Source organism: Pinus tabuliformis, chromosome 7 (assembly GCF_031772625.1).
Source record: "Pinus tabuliformis cultivar Carrire ecotype Pingquan chromosome 7, CPIR1, whole genome shotgun sequence".
Taxonomy (NCBI): Eukaryota; Viridiplantae; Streptophyta; class Pinopsida; order Pinales; family Pinaceae; genus Pinus; species Pinus tabuliformis.
Window position 1 is genome coordinate 485,449,443 of NC_142293.1, and position 17,415 is coordinate 485,466,857.

The window sequence follows — 17,415 nt, forward strand, 5'->3', positions numbered from 1 at the left end:
TTCCGAATTACGGTGCATCGAAGATGGCTAATCTTGGCCAAACACAAAACAGGGAAAAAAAAAGTTAACCACCCGTTACGCAGTGTTATTTCTTTGTCCTTATCTCTAGATTGGATATTCTGGGACATCCAACAAAATAGAAAATATCCCAACCGAAGTCATGTCATCGGTCCAATTTACAATCATGATAGAGATAATCAACAAATCACAACCACTCATCCCATTCCATTTCTGATCCACACGACAGCCTCTATGAACCATTCATCTATTCCATTTCTGGTCACATGAACTGCACTAATCAAGGCCTCCTTATTTCATTGTGGACATGGCGGCTGAGAGTATCATCTCATAAAGCTGGAGCTCCTGCCGATTCCATGATGAGTTGCTGTGTTGCCCGGCGGCCTGAGCAATGGGATGAGAAAAAAGAATGGATATGGAATCGGATGGAGTGTACTTTTAAAGCCATGGGCTTGGCAACAGAGATTATCATCTCGTAAAGCTGGAGTTCATGGAGTCCATAGATCGCAGGCTCTATGCACTCTATTGGCTCAATGCGCCGTGCAACAGATCAACTCATCACTTAAATCTGCAGCACCCCATGAGCTCCAGCTTTATGAAATGATACTCTCTACCACCATAACTCGTTTCTTTATCATCCACAGCAAGTGGATGACGATTTATAGAAAGTTATGAGAGTCTCCGGCGTGGAGCAGATGGAGGTTAATATGATCTGGCAGAGACCTTCAGCCGATGGAGTCATGATGAAGGTAATTCCACCATAACTCATTGCTTTATCATCCACAGCAAGTGGATGATGATTTATAGAATGTTATGAGGGTCTCGGGAGTGGAGCAGATGGAGGTTAATATGATCTGGCAGAGTCCTTCAGCGGATGGAGTCATGATGAAGGTAACTATGGCAGAGACCCTAATTCTTAATTAATAATAAGATTTATAATTTCAAGGGCTATTGTTGGTTTTTATTTTCAGATCTTTATTTTTTTATTTCAAACATTGGTGAATCAGTTTTTCATTTCATAGTTTTGATTATTTTCATGGAAATGACCATAATTGCTGGTTCGAAACTTATATTATAAAGTAGTATAAATGCGAGATGAATTTAGAAACTTGTTTGCAGCTTAATAAATTTATCTATGCTTTGCATTTCCATTAAAAAAATTTAGACTATTTCTCCATGGATGTGTTATCCTTGTATAAGGGTCATTCAAATCTTCTCAGTGTCCTTCCAAATTTATTGGATATCTTCGAAAAGACATAATAAATTTACTTATCCATGATTGGAGACAAGGAGGGTGTGAAATTGCTGAAAAGAAGCGACCAAGGAAGGGGAAAGTCTTAATTGTGGAAGCAATTGTTGGAGGACAAAGAAGCTGAAAATATGTCGAGGAGATAGGGTTTCTTATTTAACATTGAGATGTTGGTCTATACAGCCGGGTGGGAAGCAGAGAACAGGGGAAGGAATTCAAAGGGCTGTTTCGGAGGGCATGCTTCAAGAGCTACACCATCATGAAGCTGCCTTTTTCTCAAGAGCTCACAGTGTTGTCCAAGTCCGAATAAGCTGTTGCGCTCCAGGTTATTGTCGTTAATGTTACTAGAAGCGCTCATAGTACCGTCCGAATCCTAATAACCTGTGGCGTTCAGGATAAACGTGGTTAATTTTGATGTATATATAATTAGTTTGAATTATGGGGTTGCTAGTCTAAATGTGGTTAATTTTCATTTATATACAATTAGTTTGAATTATGGGTTTGCTAGTATAATTGCTAATTAGCATTATAGATGTACACCTAGAGATTTGGTTGCCTTAAACGCTGGTTAGATCTCTGGTTTATATATATAATTATACAATTTAAATTTAAAATATATATTGCATTTTCTAATATATAAATAGATTTGATCTAGAAAATTATTTTGAGAAATTGGATTGTAAGTTGGATTTTAAATAAAACTAATCAGCAAAAATATACATAAAAAGTGTCAATACTTACATATCCGAGTTGCTTATTGTTGATTCATGAATTGACATGGAAAGTAGTCCATGAGCTTATCTGGATTGCTCATTCCCTGAATATTTTGGCAATCTAATGGATATGGGCACTGTAAATCATCATCCATGTACCATAATTTGGAAAAAAACAGGTCTATATTAATCTCATCCTTTAACACTTCATTAGCAACACTATAGTAGCACCTATTTTCGGATATTCTTATCTCTATTGCAGATTTTCCAAAAATTCAGCAGGCAATTCGATCAACATGGGCCAGTCAAAAATTTGACGCCGCCCATGTCTCTCCAATTGCAGAATATTCCAAGAATCGGCATTCGAGATAAAGATGCCCTAACGCTGTTGGAGGTACTACACACCTACATGCGGACACTTAGTTAGAGCATGGGACTACATGAAAGATTCTTTCTACATGATTTACTCCCTGATTTGCTCCTTCTTTAACTCCGCAACTCGCTAGTTCTTCTGCATGATTTACTCTCTGATTTGCTCCTTCTTTAACTCTGCAACTCGCTAGTTCTTCTGCATGATTTACTCCCTGATTTGCTCCTCCTTTCACTCCGCAACTGGCTAGTTCTCTCCGGAACTTGTTGTAGGTGTTGAGTCCTCTCATTGATCAACACTATGGTGCATTACCTTCGGATCTTCACCCAATAATGCTATATCATGAGCATTGTAACCTATTTTCTAATGAATCATTCTTTTGTTCTTTTGATTTTCTTTTAGTGTTTTTGCTCTGCAAAGCTGTGTGTTCAACCTTTACTAGCTAGATTCATCTGTGTAGGTTTTCTAACACATTTACATGGTATCAGAGCCCACAGGTTGCTAGATAAAAAGTGCACCATTACTTTATTTTGTAGGTATTACAGCTTGGAGATCGAAGATCGACAGAAAAATGGAGTTTCCCAAAGCATCGATCCTAACATCGTACAACTATCATGAATGGAAGGACCAAATGGCTCAATAGGTTCATCAAAAAGGGTTGTACAGGATTACCATGGCTGCAGAAGTGGAACCCACTTCAGCGATATAGAAATCCAAGTACCTCAACCGCATGGATGAGGCCCATGGATCCATATGCATGTGCATCTCCCCAAAGTTTTAGTTTCATCTATCTGCCTGCAATACTCCCAATGAGATTTGGAAAAGGTTGAAGAACTCTACGGGAAATAGGATGAGATAAAAGGACATCTTCTTGAAGTGGAGCTGTTGTCATTGGATCCACAGAACTATGACAGAATTCAAGACTTCTTCACCAAATATAATGATATATTGCTACAAATCAAGGGTTGTGGAATTGACAAATCCAAGGAGGAGAGTCGCCAAGTTCTCTCTATTATGTCAAAGCTCGGACCAGAATACTCTATCTTTGTGTCTACATTTCATTCAGTAAGGCTCGCAACAGGTAAATCCTACACTATGCCTTCTCTCAAAGAGTTCATGGAGTCCCTTACTTTTGAGCAAGATAAACTCATTGGCATGGGGAAAATCAAACCTCCAAAAGCGCATGCACTTGCTATGCATGATGGTAGCCACAATAAAAATCAAAGATCTAATTCAAATCAGAAACATCAACAGCGAAAATACAAGGGAAAAGCGCATTCCCATCCAAAGAAGGAAGGGTACGCCAAGCCCTTCAATGACTCCTCCAGCTCCAAAAATGAGAAAGGGAAGAAAGGAGATAAATGCACCTACTGTCACTGAGGATTCCATCCAGAATCCTCCTGCATGAAGAAACAAATTGACCAAATGGCAGAAATCCTTCAGAAGCACAACCTTGGGGACCACATCCCTCAAGGCGTCAAGTAGAAAACTGAGGATCCACCACACGAGAAAGGTAAAAATTTTCATGCTTTAGTTGCAATTAATTCTTCCCCTAGTGCATGGATTATAGATTCTGGTGCATCACATCATATGGCTACTACAGAGGAAGTCTATTCCTCTTTGGATGCATGCAAAGGACCTCCCATCCTCATGGGAGATGACTCACCTATTGAGGTCACCGGAAAAGGTAGATTGGAACTTTTACACGGAATCTTTGAAGATGTGCTTCATGTTCCAAAACATTTGGTAAACCTACTTTCAGTTTATCATATCACTCATTTCGGCACCAGAAAGAGAGTGGAATTCACTCCAGATGCAATGAACATATATGACCTACATAGCAGCTCCAAAATTGCAACCGATGAGGTAAACAATGGAGCCAGACTGTATACATTTTCTGAATTTATTGAATCTGAATCCTCCTTATTGCTTACATATGGTGATGATAATAGTAGGCTTTGGCATGAGAGGTTTGGTCACTTAAATTATAGGTATATGCAGCAGCTAAGCAAGCATGAGATGGTGGAAGGCTTGCCAAATATCAGTTTCTCCAAAGGAGTTTGTGAATGGTGTGTCCTTGGCAAACATCCTAGAGAAAAGTTTGACACTCGCAAGACTCACAGAGCATCCTCTCCTCTAGATCTGATCCATAGCGATCTCATGGGGCCTTTTCCTCATCCTTCCATCAACAAATCAAGGTATGTGCTTACATTTATTGATGATTTCTCATCGTATACTTGGGTGTATCTTCTCAGGGACAATCTGAAGTTTTTGCACACTTTGAAGATTTCAAAGCACTAGTTGAGACACAGTCAGAGAAAAAGATCAAAGCCCTCCATATAGACAATGGGGGGGCATATGTTAACACATCACTTCAGAAACTTTGCCTTGAGTCCGGCATACAGTTGCATTACACAGTTCCATACACTCCGCAACAGAACGGAGTTGCTGAGAGAAAGAACTGATCTCTCAAAGAGATGGCTTCCTGCATGTTGCATGTTAAGTCACTGCCTCATAAGCTATGGGTGGAAGCACTTAATTGTGCTAACTACATCCAGAATAGATCTCCTCATAGGTCTGTCAAGGATCAGACCCCCTTTGAGGCTTGGAGCGGCACTAAACTAGAGGTCACCCACTTCTGTGTTTTCGACTCCCAAGCATGGGCCAGGATCCCCTCTGAAAAGAGGAAGGCTCTTGATCCACAGAGCATTGAGTGCATCTTTGTTGGATACCCTGATGGTGTGAAGGAATACCGATTCCTGATTTCCTCTACGGACAAGCTCATCATTGAGCAAAGTGTCAAATTTGAGGAAAGTCTCTTGCATGCACCTCAATTGCCACATGCAAACACCTTTTATATACCTCATGTCCGAGATGATGACTTAATACACTCAGATGAAGATACAGAGCATGCAGATGCAGAGACCGAGTCTTCATATACAAATCCAGTGTATGCATATAATGATCCACATCCAAGCCCAGATCAGGCTTCCAGTAGTGAATCAACTTCCCCTATCATAAATGAGAGAACGAAGAGCTTACGTGAGATATATGCACAAGACCACCCAGCTGCTAGAAATGGTCTTGTGGTGGATAATTCTGATCTGTGGAGGACTAGCTCAGAGTTTATTGAGCCTCCTCTTGCCCTCACTACCACTGAACCAACGCCATCCTGGCATTGTCATTTGGTTCAGTCTTTTGATCTGCAGTCTTATGTTGAGGCTGTTGGGCATCCATCTTGGGAGTCCGCCATGGAGGAGGAGTATAACTCCCTCCTCGAGAACCAGACCCGGGATCTGGTCCCCCTTCCTTCAAGAAGGAAACTTGTCTAGTGCAAATGGGTTTACAGGACCAAGAGTGCTGTAGATGGGCAAATCACCAGACAAAAAGATAGGCTAGTAGCCAAAGGCTTCGAACAAGTGCATGGAATTGATTATGATGAGACCTTTGCTCCAGTAGCAAAGATGGATTCCATACACCTTGCACTTGCCATTGCTGCTGCCCAGGGATGGGAAGTACATCAGATAGATGTGAAGAATGCCTTTCTTCATGGAGACCTATCTCAGGAGATCTACATGGAGCAGCCACATGGTTTCATTCAGGATTCATCTTTGGTCTGCAGACTGAAGAAATCTCTCTACAACCTTAAGCAGGCCTCGAGAGCTTGGTATGTGAAGATGGATTCTTTTCTCTTTTCACAAAACTTTGAAAGATGTAAGTCTGATCCGAAGGTTTACATGCTCAGGACACATGATTCCATTCTTATCTTAGTTTTGTATGTGGATGATCCCCTGATCACCGGCAGCTCAGCTTCAACCATTACTGCAGTCAAGAGGGCCTTGCATGATAGGTTCTTGATGACGGACATGGGTCCATTACACTTCTTTCTTGGTATTGAGATCAGCCAGGATGCCACAGGCATCAAACTCTCTCATGCTAAGTATGAACGGGATCTCCTCGAGAGATTTCACATGACTGACTACAAGCCAGCACCAACTCCTTTTCTGTCTGGGGTCCGCCTTGAAGATGGAGGTGACACTCCATTAGTTGACAGTACTCTCTACTAACAGCTAGTGGGGAGCTTATTGTATCTCACCCACTCCAGACCATATCTCTCATATGCAATAGGGGCAGTTTCCAGATACATGCAGGAGCCACATGAGCTACACTGGAATGCTGCCAAGCACATCCTTCGATATGTGCAGGGCACCATCAACTTTGGGATTCACTATGCAGCAGGCACTGCATTGAACCTCCTTAGCTTCACTGATTCTGATTGGGCGGGCGACAACATTGATCGCAAGTCCACCTCCGGATATTCACTCAGTCTAGGGTCTAGCCCTATCTATTGGTCGAGCAAGAAGCAGGCTGCTATTGCTCTCTCTTCAGCCGAGGCCAAGTACAGAGGAGTAGTCAACATTACCATTCAGGCTTTGTGGCTAGAGCACTTCCTCACTAAGTTGGGTGTCTAGTTCCACTAGCCCATTGTCATCTAGTGTGACAACCAGAGAACTCTCAAATTTTGCAGGGATCCAGTACAGCGGCAGTGGATGAAGCACATAGAGATCCATATGCACTAGATCAGAGACTTAGTACATGATCGGGTCATTGATTTGCAGTTTTGTCCTTCAGCAGAACACTCTGCAGATATCTTCACCAAGACATTCACTGAGCAGAAGTTTTGCTCTCTACGAGATCATCTTGGAGTGAAGGACACAGTTGCTTAGCAACTGTCTTTTCTTCCTCTTTTCTTTTGATTACATTGTATTTTAAGGGGGGGTTTTCCCACGAGGTTTTCCCTCTTTCCTCAATTTTAGTACAAGTTGCACTGTATTTTGGGTGACCTTTGGCCTTAGTTGCCAGGGCCCATTTTCTATTTTTCCCCATAGTGGTGTTCAAGGGGGGTGTTGGAGGTACTACACACCTACATGCGGACACTTAGTTAGAGCATAGGACTACATGCAAGATTCCTTCTGCATGATTTACTCTCTGATTTGCTCCTTCTTTAACTCTGCAACTCGCTAGTTCTTTTGCATGATTTACTCCCTGATTTGCTCCTCCTTTCACTCCGCAACTATTAGTTCTCTCTGGAACTTGTTGTAGGTGTTGAGTCCTCTCATTGATCGCCACTATGGTGCATTACCTTGGGATCTTCACCCAATAATGCTCTATCATGAGCATTGTAACATATTTTTTAATGAATCATTCTTTTGTTCTTTCCATTTTCTTTTAGTGTTTTTGCTCTGCAAAACTGTGTGTTCAACCTTTACTAGTTAGATTCATCTATGTAGGTTTTCTAACACATTTACAAAAGCAGCTGCTAAGGTAGTGTTGAAGGATGAGATTGATATAGAACTGTTTTTTTCCAAATTACGGTGCATCGATGATGATGTCTCATGTGGGCGAAACTCAAAACATGGAAAACAAAAATTAACCACCAGTTAAGGAGTGTTATTTCCCTTGTGCTTATCTCTAGATTGGAGATTCTGGGACATCCAACCAAATGGATAGGGACAAAATAGCGAATGTATCAACCCAAGTTAAGTGAATCATCCAATTTTAAGAATATTGCGAAATATATAATCAAAATAAAGATAACCAACAAATCACAACCACTCATCCCATTCCATTTCTGCTCACATGACAGCCTCTATGAACTATTCATCTATTCCATTTCTGGTCACATGAACTCCACTAATGAAGACATCCTTATCTTCATTGTGGATATGGGGGCAGAGAGTACCATCTCATAAAGAGAGTTGACGTGTTGCCCGCGGCCATGAGCAATGGTATGAGAAAAAGGAATTGGTATGGAATGGGACGAAGTGTACTTGTAAAGCCATGGGCTTGGCAGCAGAGATTATCATCATGTAAATCTGGAGTTCATGGTGTTCATACATGGCAGCCTCTATGGACTCTATTGATCATGTTTTGGGTCATGGGGCCGTGCAACAGATCAACTCATCACTTAAATCTGCAGCACCCTCATTAGCTCCATCTTTATGAGATGATACTCTCTGCCACCATAACCCATTGCTTGATCAACCACTGATGATTTATAAAAAATTATAAGAGTCCCGGGAGTGAAGCAGATGGGGGTTAATATGATCCGGCAGAAACCGTCAGCCGATGATTCATGATGAAAATAATGAATTCATCTATGGTTTTGCATTTCCATAAAAAATAATAAAAAATAAAAAAAATTGGACTATTTCTTTATTGGTGTGTCATCCTTGTTCAGGGTCATCCTAATCTTCTCCTTATCGTTCCAATTTTATTGGATATCTCCGAAAAGACGTGTAACAAATTTACTTATCCATGACTGGGGACAAAATCGCTGAAAAGAAGCTAACAAGGAACGGGAAAGTCTTAATTGTGGAAGCAATTGTTGGAGGAGGAAGAAGTTGAAAATATGTCGAGCAGATAGGGTTTGTTATTTAACATTGAGATGGTGGTCTATACAGCCGGGTGGGAAGGAGAGAACAGGGGAAGGAATTCAGAGGGCTGTTTCGGAGGGTAGGCTTCAAGAGCTACACGATCATCAAGCTGTGCCTTTTTCTCAAGAGCTCACAGTGCTGTCCAAGTCCGAATAAGCTGTTGCGCTCCGGATTATTGTGGTTAATGTTACTAGAAGCGCTCATAGTACCGTTCGAATCCTAATAACCTGTGGCGCTCAGGATAAATGTGGTTAATTTTGATTTATAAATAATTACATTGAATTATGGGGTTGATAGTATAAATATAACTATGGTTAATTTTGATTGATATATAATTAGTTTGAATTATGGGGCTGGTGGTATAATTGCTAATTAGCAGTATAGATTTACACCCAGAGATTTGATTGCCTTAAACGCTGGTTAGATTTCCGGTTTATATATATAATTTAAATTTAAATTATATACTTATCTTCTCATATATAAATAGATTGATCTCCGAAATTATTTTGAGAAGTTGGATTGTAGGTTGGATTTTAAACAAAATTAATCAACAAAAATATACATAAAAAAGTACACATAAAAAAATGTCTTTAATGTTTAAATGATAGAAATTTAATTTGAATTTTTTTTATATAATATATGTCATATATAGTATAGTTGATATTGAATTTTTTTTGCTTAACAAGTTTATTGGAATATTTAATCACAACAACTCCCCCCATTGCGACTGTGTACTGCTCTGTTCCATCTTTGGAATGTTAGAGTCAACTATTGAAATTTTTTGCCTACAAGTTTATTGGAATATTTAATCACAACAACTCCCCAGTTGCGACTGTGTACTGCTCTGTTCCATCTATGGAATGTTAGAGTATTGAAGATGTTTAGGCTGTGGAAATAATAGTTAATAATAAAGAGAAAACTAATAATTAATAGTTAAGATGTGTAATGGCCTGAGCTGTTTCTTCATGGTTTAACGTGGAAGCTTATTCCCCTCTACGTTCCCAGAAGAGAGTTTCTCTTGCAGGGATTATTCTATTTGTTCATCAATTCTTCCCAAGACTAATGAAAATTTTCTTAGAGTTCCTATTCATTTTGCAGGGTCTCGCTTTTCTTGGGGGGCTTAGCTGCTGCGCCTTTTACTTTCTGTGCAGTTCTGATGATTCTCCAATCTCTTGAGTGACTTTAATGAATGAGGTAAATGGATCTTTTCGCCCTTTGTTTTTCAGAGAAGGAAGGATTGCATTTTAGGAAGGATTGCATTTTGTGGATCATTTTTCCTTAAACAGAGCAAGAATCTCAGATGTCTCACTAACTTAAGCACCATGAGAACAATATTTTAATATAAATAGCCTCGTACAGCAGAATAAGCTGTAAATAACCGTCATGCCTTTAAAAACTTAACAATGAATTGTAGAAAAGAAACTGTTATATGCCTATAAACCTCACCTTATTAAGCTTTACATATGGTGTATTGATTTATAAAATAAATCCTGGAAGGACAAAGATGGTGCAGAGAAGCATAAAATCTTTAATGCTAACTAAGAAATTGTTTTTCTTGGAAACCACATATATTTAAATATAAGACGTTTGAATTGGTCGAAAGCCTTCACCTTTTTTAGTTATGGTATTCTATGGACTGTTTTCTTACAGAGGCAAGCATATTACTCTTGGACTCACCTATTGGAGTTGGATTCTCCTATTCAAATACATTCTCCGAATTGAAGTGTCTCGGAGGCAAAATTACAGGTAACATTTTAGCCTTCACCCTGCTTTCATTTCACATTTTTTAAACTTTGAGTCGTGTTAAGCTTATGTCTAAAAGCGTTGATTAAACTTCTAGTCGAACTGAATTTGCAACTAAAGACAATTACGGTTTTTTGTTAAATTGGTTGGAAAGGTTTCCAGCATACAAGTCTCTCGAGTTTTACATAACAGGAGAGAGTTATGAAGGTAATTTGACTTAAGAGTTTATGTATATTTATATTTTAAATTATTCTAAAACATCTTCCTATACTGCATTATTATAATATACATCTTCCAATTTAATTCATTTGAAAGAGTTCCAAGTATATGAATATAATTGATTATATCAAATTACACTATGAGGTCGGCTGGTTGGCTGTATCATTTTTTCCCAGAGCTTGTAGAGGTGATATTTGATAGCAACAACGGCACAAACAACGACACCGTCATTAATCTCAAAGGCTTCATGGTAAACACTTCCAAAAAAAATTCAGTTTCAAATCTCCACTCATGTATAAGTGTAGTCACAATATTTGTTATTTTGATTCACATAAGATTACAAGTGACAAGTGCTTTTGCGTTTCATTCCACTTGGACCGACTTACTGTCCATCGCTTTTCTGCAATCAACCGTTTCATTAATTAATTTCTAGATATGACTCAGGTTGTCTGCTCTAGATAACGAAGTGTTAGTGGAAAGTTCGAGGACTAAACCCAATACTGTTTTAGGTCTGGACTTTAGAGAGGGATAGTCACAGAAATTTGAGAATATTTTAACCAAATAATAAGCCGTGATAACCATCACTCTGTGCATTTAAATTGTCAAGAGGGAGATACAAAGTCTCATCAATATTATCAAGTGAATCAGTTAGGTCATTTTGATTAGTAAATTACAAAAAGGCCTTAGGTAATTACTAGTATTAATTTATTATTCTTAATTTGGAGTTTATAAAAAATTAATCACAATATTGTTGGAAGAATCATCGCAACTCTATGGAATCCGTAATTTCCACCCTATGGATCACAGTTATTGGTTTTGGAACGTTTACCAACACTTATGGGTTTTGGTGTAACGGAAAATCTCTTCATGGTATCAGAGGACTGACGTTGTTGCGTTTGAAGGGGGGTTTTGGAAGAATCACGGCACCTCTATGGAATCTGTGGGATCCTAGTTACTAGTTTGGAACATTTACCAAAACCTGCGGGTTTTGGTGTAACGGAAAACGTCTTCAAGTTATTAGAGCCTGGACCCAAGATCAATTCCCCGGAGTTGTGTTTGAGAGGGGGCGTTGGAAGAATCACGGCACCTTTATGGAATCCATAATTTCCACCATGGAGAACCTAGTTACTGGTGCGTTTGAGAGGGGATGTTGGAAGAATCACCGCACCTTTATGGAATCTGTAATTTCCACCCTCGAGATCCTAGTTACTGGTTCGGATCGTTTACCAATACTTGCGGGTTTTGGTGTAACAGTGGGCGCCAACCGGGGATGTTGGAAGAATCACCGCACCTCTATGGAATCTGTAATTTCCACCCTTTGGTGTAACAGTGGGTGCCAAGGGGGAGTCGCCGCACCTTTATGGAATCCGTAATTTCCACCCTAGGAATCCTATTTACTGGTTTGGAATGTTTACCAACAACTACGGAAACCTCTTCATGGTAGACCCAGGTTCGATTCCCCCAGGTTGCGTTTGAGGGGAGCTATTGGAAAAATCACCGCACTTCTATGAAATCGTTTGAGGGGAGCTGTTGGAAAAATCACCACATTTCTAAATCCGTAATTTCCACCATAGGGATCCTAGTTACTCGTTTGGAAAGTTTACCAACACCTGCAGGTTTTGGTGTAACGGAAAACCTCTTCAAATATTAGGTTTTAATATTTAAGTTGGGGTTTTTCTTTTGAGAACAACTTTCTAGGTGTGAGATAAGCATCTTCCATGAGAATGAATTGTTTTTAATTCATATTTAGCGCATAGAATATGGTATATGCAGTATCAATTGTTTCAAATTCATACAATTCGTTGTAGTGACTTTGAATGGAATGAAAACATAATTTTGTTGATATCGTTTGGCCAAAGATGTGACCTGTCAAACATGGAAAGTTTTGATGATACATTAACTACAAACTTTGAATAATTCACTTTAATATCCTTTATCTTTGCAATGAATGATATAATTAAAAGCAAAGATGTTTCAATTTGCTTTGTATCCCTTGGATTATAATAACCGGCTTAAATAAAATACAGTATGTGCTGGACTTGCACGTTGCTCTAATAGCACGCTTGAATAGAATAGAATTGCACGTTCCTCATAACCGTTATATTTGTTTTTGAGTTACATGATAGAAATAAACGTATTTGACATTTCATTGTTATCCATGTCTGCTCCAAGCCTTCCTAGTCAACCCAGAGGCCGATAACTAGGTCTGTGCATGCTTTCATTGGAAGTAAACGTCTAACTGAAACAAATGATGGAGGGCTCGAGATGCGATTCTCATGGAAGATTTCTGAGTGCATTTATTTAAAGTAACAGTCATGGTTTCATAATCATAAAAATTGAAATCATTCTATCAAATAAAACATAGATAACATATTTTTGAGATGTTACAGTTTTGTTTTCTTACTTGATTAAGCATCATCAAAATAACATAGCATCTAAATTCATCATTTAAAAATAAAACGAGGATAAAGATAGTTAGTTATGAGTATAAAAGAAACTAAGGATTTATGTAGTGGGGAATATTTGTTTCGAGTAAAAGAAGATAAAAATAGTTAGCTATGAGTAAAAGAAATTCAGGAATTATGTCGTGGCGAATATTTAGCTCCCAGTAAAAGAAATTGGCAGTAGGCAACAAATTTGTGTTAGGTAGGTTAGGTGATATTAAATCTTTGTATAAGTTACTTTGTAAATGTTAATCTAGCATTATTATGACTTTAAGAAATTGATATGTTGTGTGACATGGTGCACCTTACACTCACACATATGGCATATATATTATAACTGGGTGAACGTTTTTATTTTATTTTAATTTATAATATTAGAAAAGCACATCTTTACCATTGTTTTGAATTCACTTGGGAATCTATCATCATATAATGTGTTGGTAAAGTTATGGGTTCTTTCAATGAACTTATAAACATTCTTGAAATCATTTGAACGATTTTAGGTTTTGTATGCCATGCCTATAGAGGTGTTTTCATTTTAGCTTTCAATTTAAGGTCATTTTTACTTTTAAGTTTAATTTGTTAAAGTTTTCAAAGGAGTTGATTCCCATTAAGGTGAGTGACAAGATTATAGATGAGCTTATTCATGATATTAATTTTTCAAATATGTGTTTTTCATATCAATGCCTAAACCACTATATTTGTTATTGCTTACTCATGAACCAATATGATTATATGTGTTTTTCAAATCAATTCCTAAACAACTCTATTTGTTATTGATTACTCATGAACCAATCTTATTTACAATAGAATTTCCTCTACCCACATATACTACATAGTTTCGTAATGGTCCTCTTGACGGCGTTGGACCCGCCAACATGTCATAGGATCTCCTCGATAAGAAGTCCCAACTAGACCTCAGACCGTTTGGTGTAGGAGTCCTAGCAGCGGGTTGTACAGTATCGCCTTGACGCGGTTGCGTGCAAAGGAAAGTAGGATGTCCTTGTTGGTAGCAAGAGTGTGACATGCAGAGAAAGCTAAGGAAGGTGCATGAATGGTTCTAACACACAGAAGGTGGAATGAGTGCGCCCCTTACACGCAACTTGGAAGGGAACACAGGAGCAAAGATCAACACGAACTAGAAGACAGGTGAACCAACAATCGAAATTGATGGTTAAACCAACATCACATCTCAGTAAGATTCATACATACATATACATAAAGAGTCTATACATACATGTGTAAGCAAAGAGATACATATATCATTAGAGTAACCAAGTTAAACGAAATACAATAACAACATATGCATGAAACATGTTGTCTTTGTTACATTAAGAAGTGAAAGTTCCAACCATACAATACAACCATGACCAACTACTAGTTCCGATAACGGAACGTTACAATCACTTCTGCTTGCTTCTCCAAAGAGATGTACTAACTCTGCAGTGTGGAGAAGTCAAAGCTCATTACAATACTCTCCAAAATTTCTCTAAGGTACTCCTATTGGAAGCTTGGTTGCCCAAAAGCCTCTACAATGAGTTATGAGATACTATAAATAACAAAGACTGAGGTGACCCTTGACATTCCCCTTTGTGACTCTTCACCTACCCTCATGACTCTTTAACTACTCTATGACAATTACATTCAAATATCAACACTTGGCCTTCCACTTTACAAGATGTTACATACAATGTGCACATGTACCCATGTGAGATAAAATAGGCTTGAGCAAGCCATGCAAGTCATCACTAAGACTCAGACAACTCTGGTAATACCAACTCTATTATGAAACCAACTAACAAAAAGATATGGAAGAAAGATAAACGCCTTAGAATTCATCCTCTTCGAGGGGGCAACCTCCTTTACATTACACAAATGAACAATTCTTCGATGGTACAAATGACAAGACCTCCTTTCTATATATAGGAGTTTAAGGGGTCATAATATAATCAGAGCCGACATAACAATAATAATGTAAGGGCACAATACTAACAATAGTGGGCTTCTATGGGGCACAATAATAACAATATGGAAACTACATGGGCACAAAAATATAATAAGCGGGTTGTTCTAATAACAATAAGGGGTTACACTAGTAGTATAGGGACTTAACATGCCCCTCTCCTTCAAAAAGTGTTGTCCTCAACACTTTAGTAGTTCTTGATGCTTCTGTATAAAATTATTGTCCACCCATGTGGAATATTCAGCAGGTAAGTTCTTCCACTTGATGAGATACTCTAAAATAGATTGATTTCGTAACCGTCGGCTTCTTGTTTCTGTGACTGCTCCAGGTTCGAACATGACTTTCCTTCCTCATCAAGCTCTTGCAATATTGTTTGAACTGGGATCTTCTGCAACTTTTGAATGAGTGGCCACACTTCTTTGTCCTTCTTCCATTCGTTCTTTGCTTTGTTTATCCAATCTAGTTGGATAATAGAAATAGCACAAAACAATGCTTCCACATCCTCATCCTTTCTTGAGAGTGCATTTGCAACAACATTTTTCTTCCCTTTTTTGTAGATAATTTCAAAGTCATAACCCAACATATTTGTGACCCACTTTTGTTGTTCTTCTAAAGATAATCTTTGTTATAAAAAGTACTTAAGACTATCGTGATCCATTCTTACCTTGAAGTGTCTTCCCATTAGGTAAGGTCGCCATTTCTTAAGTGCATGTAGTATTGCCAAAATTTCCTTCTCATAAATAGCTTCCTTGAGATGTAGTCATAAAAATACCCAATCGCTTACATCAAAACTTCTTTCACTGCGATGTTGATCTACCTGTTGTTTCATTTGATTCTGCACCAAACTGGCGTTATCCTTTAAAAGTTGGAGAACTTGTTGTTGATGCTCGATGTGATTTTTCACTGGTTGAATCTTTTTCTTCTTGATATGTCCTTCTATCTTGAGAGTTTGAGGAGTGGTAATTTCTTCCAATGCATTACAAGATATGGTCAGATTCATTTCTTGATGCTCGATGTGATCTTTCACTTCTTGAATATTTTTCTTCTTGATATGTCCTTCTATCTTGATAGTTTGAGGAGTGGTAATTCTGGGCAATACATTACAAGATATGGTCGGATTCATTTCTTCTTTCTTGATGTGCTCTTTCACTTCTTGAACCTTTTTCTTCTTGATATGTCCTTCTATCTTGAGAGTGGTAATTCTTCCCAATGCTTTACAAGATATGGTCGGATTCATTTCTTGTTTCTTTGGGGTTGGTTCGTGGTGTATATCCTCTTCTTTTGATGTTTCTTGATCCTTTTCTTCCTCCTCTTCATAATCTATGTAAAATAATTTATTCTTAGCACACTTATGACCTTTATTGTATTTGTTATCACAATTGTAACAAAGCCCTTTTGCTCTTTTTTCTTCCAATTGTTGTGGTGTCAACCTTGTAGGTTGTGGAAGGCTAGGAGAAACAACAATTCCATCTTTATAGTTGTGAGGGGTAGACTTCCTTGTTTCCATAATTTTTCTTTCCACTTTTCTTGCCAACTTGAATGCCCTTTGGACCAATGAATCAGGTTCCCAAAGACGAACCTCATGTTGAATGTTATCCTTTAAAGTCCCTGTGGAGACATCAATCCTCTGCTTCTCTGGAATATTATTTTCCCTTATATTCAACTTTTGAAAGTCCTCAATGTGCTCTGACATTGAACACTTTTGTTTGAGATTTATCAATTGGCTCAAGAAGGTGTTTCTCTTTGTATCCTCATAATGTGCTATCATTTCCTCCGTGAAAATTGGCCACACAACAAGTGGTTTACAAGAACAAAGCCCTTTATACCATAAAATTTGATCTGGTTCTAAATATGAAGATGCAATACGTACCTTTTGTAACAGTTGCACCTCATGTAGATCAAAATATTGCTCCATCTGTAGTATCGAATTTACCAGATCCTTGCCATTAAACTTCCTCATATCGCATTTTCTTGATTTTAGGAGCTCGATCTTGGAACGACTGTAACTTTGTAACCTCAGATCTCCAAGTTATGAAATTTCATCATGTAGTAACCCTCTGAGTCCTCTTTCTAGCCCCACAAGTCTGATCGTAATTGTATTCCCAGAGATAGAGTTATGTCCACTCTCCCGCAATGACCTAATTATAGACTAGTTCAGTAAAGCGAATTTGTATGATGTGCCACGTGTCACTGTTTCGACCTTAGGTTCTTATTATAGACATTTTTGGGCACTGCAAGCCCAATCATATATGTCCATAA

General features: G+C 38.4%; 1 protein-coding gene and 2 non-coding genes across 15 annotated transcripts in view; 1 reads left to right on the forward strand and 2 right to left on the reverse strand.

Moving 5' to 3' along the window:
* The first annotated feature begins 308 nt into the window (after positions 1-308).
* Positions 309-17,415, forward strand: part of LOC149248137 (serine carboxypeptidase-like 35) — a 55,066-nt gene continuing 37,959 nt past the window's right edge. For 5 of the 13 annotated variants that reach the window (XR_016266651.1, XR_016266652.1, XR_016266650.1 and 2 more), the window contains exons 1-5: positions 309-909; positions 9,886-9,981; positions 10,438-10,533; positions 10,685-10,737; positions 10,926-10,999. Coding sequence is in view for 4 of the 13 variants with exons in the window: in XM_089458345.1 (XP_089314471.1) it covers positions 9,977-9,981; positions 10,438-10,533; positions 10,685-10,737 (154 nt within the window). In the remaining 9 variants the exon portion in view is untranslated. The remainder of the gene's footprint in view (positions 910-9,885; positions 9,982-10,437; positions 10,534-10,684; positions 10,738-10,925; positions 11,000-17,415) is intronic. The other 8 variants (XM_089458345.1, XM_089458342.1, XM_089458344.1 and 5 more) reach the window with 5 other exon arrangements.
* Positions 1,174-1,274, reverse strand: LOC149248138 (U6 spliceosomal RNA). Its single transcript, XR_016267615.1, has one exon. It is a non-coding gene; the product is annotated as a U6 spliceosomal RNA (small nuclear RNA).
* Positions 8,548-8,647, reverse strand: LOC149248139 (U6 spliceosomal RNA). The gene has a single exon (XR_016267604.1). It is a non-coding gene; the product is annotated as a U6 spliceosomal RNA (small nuclear RNA).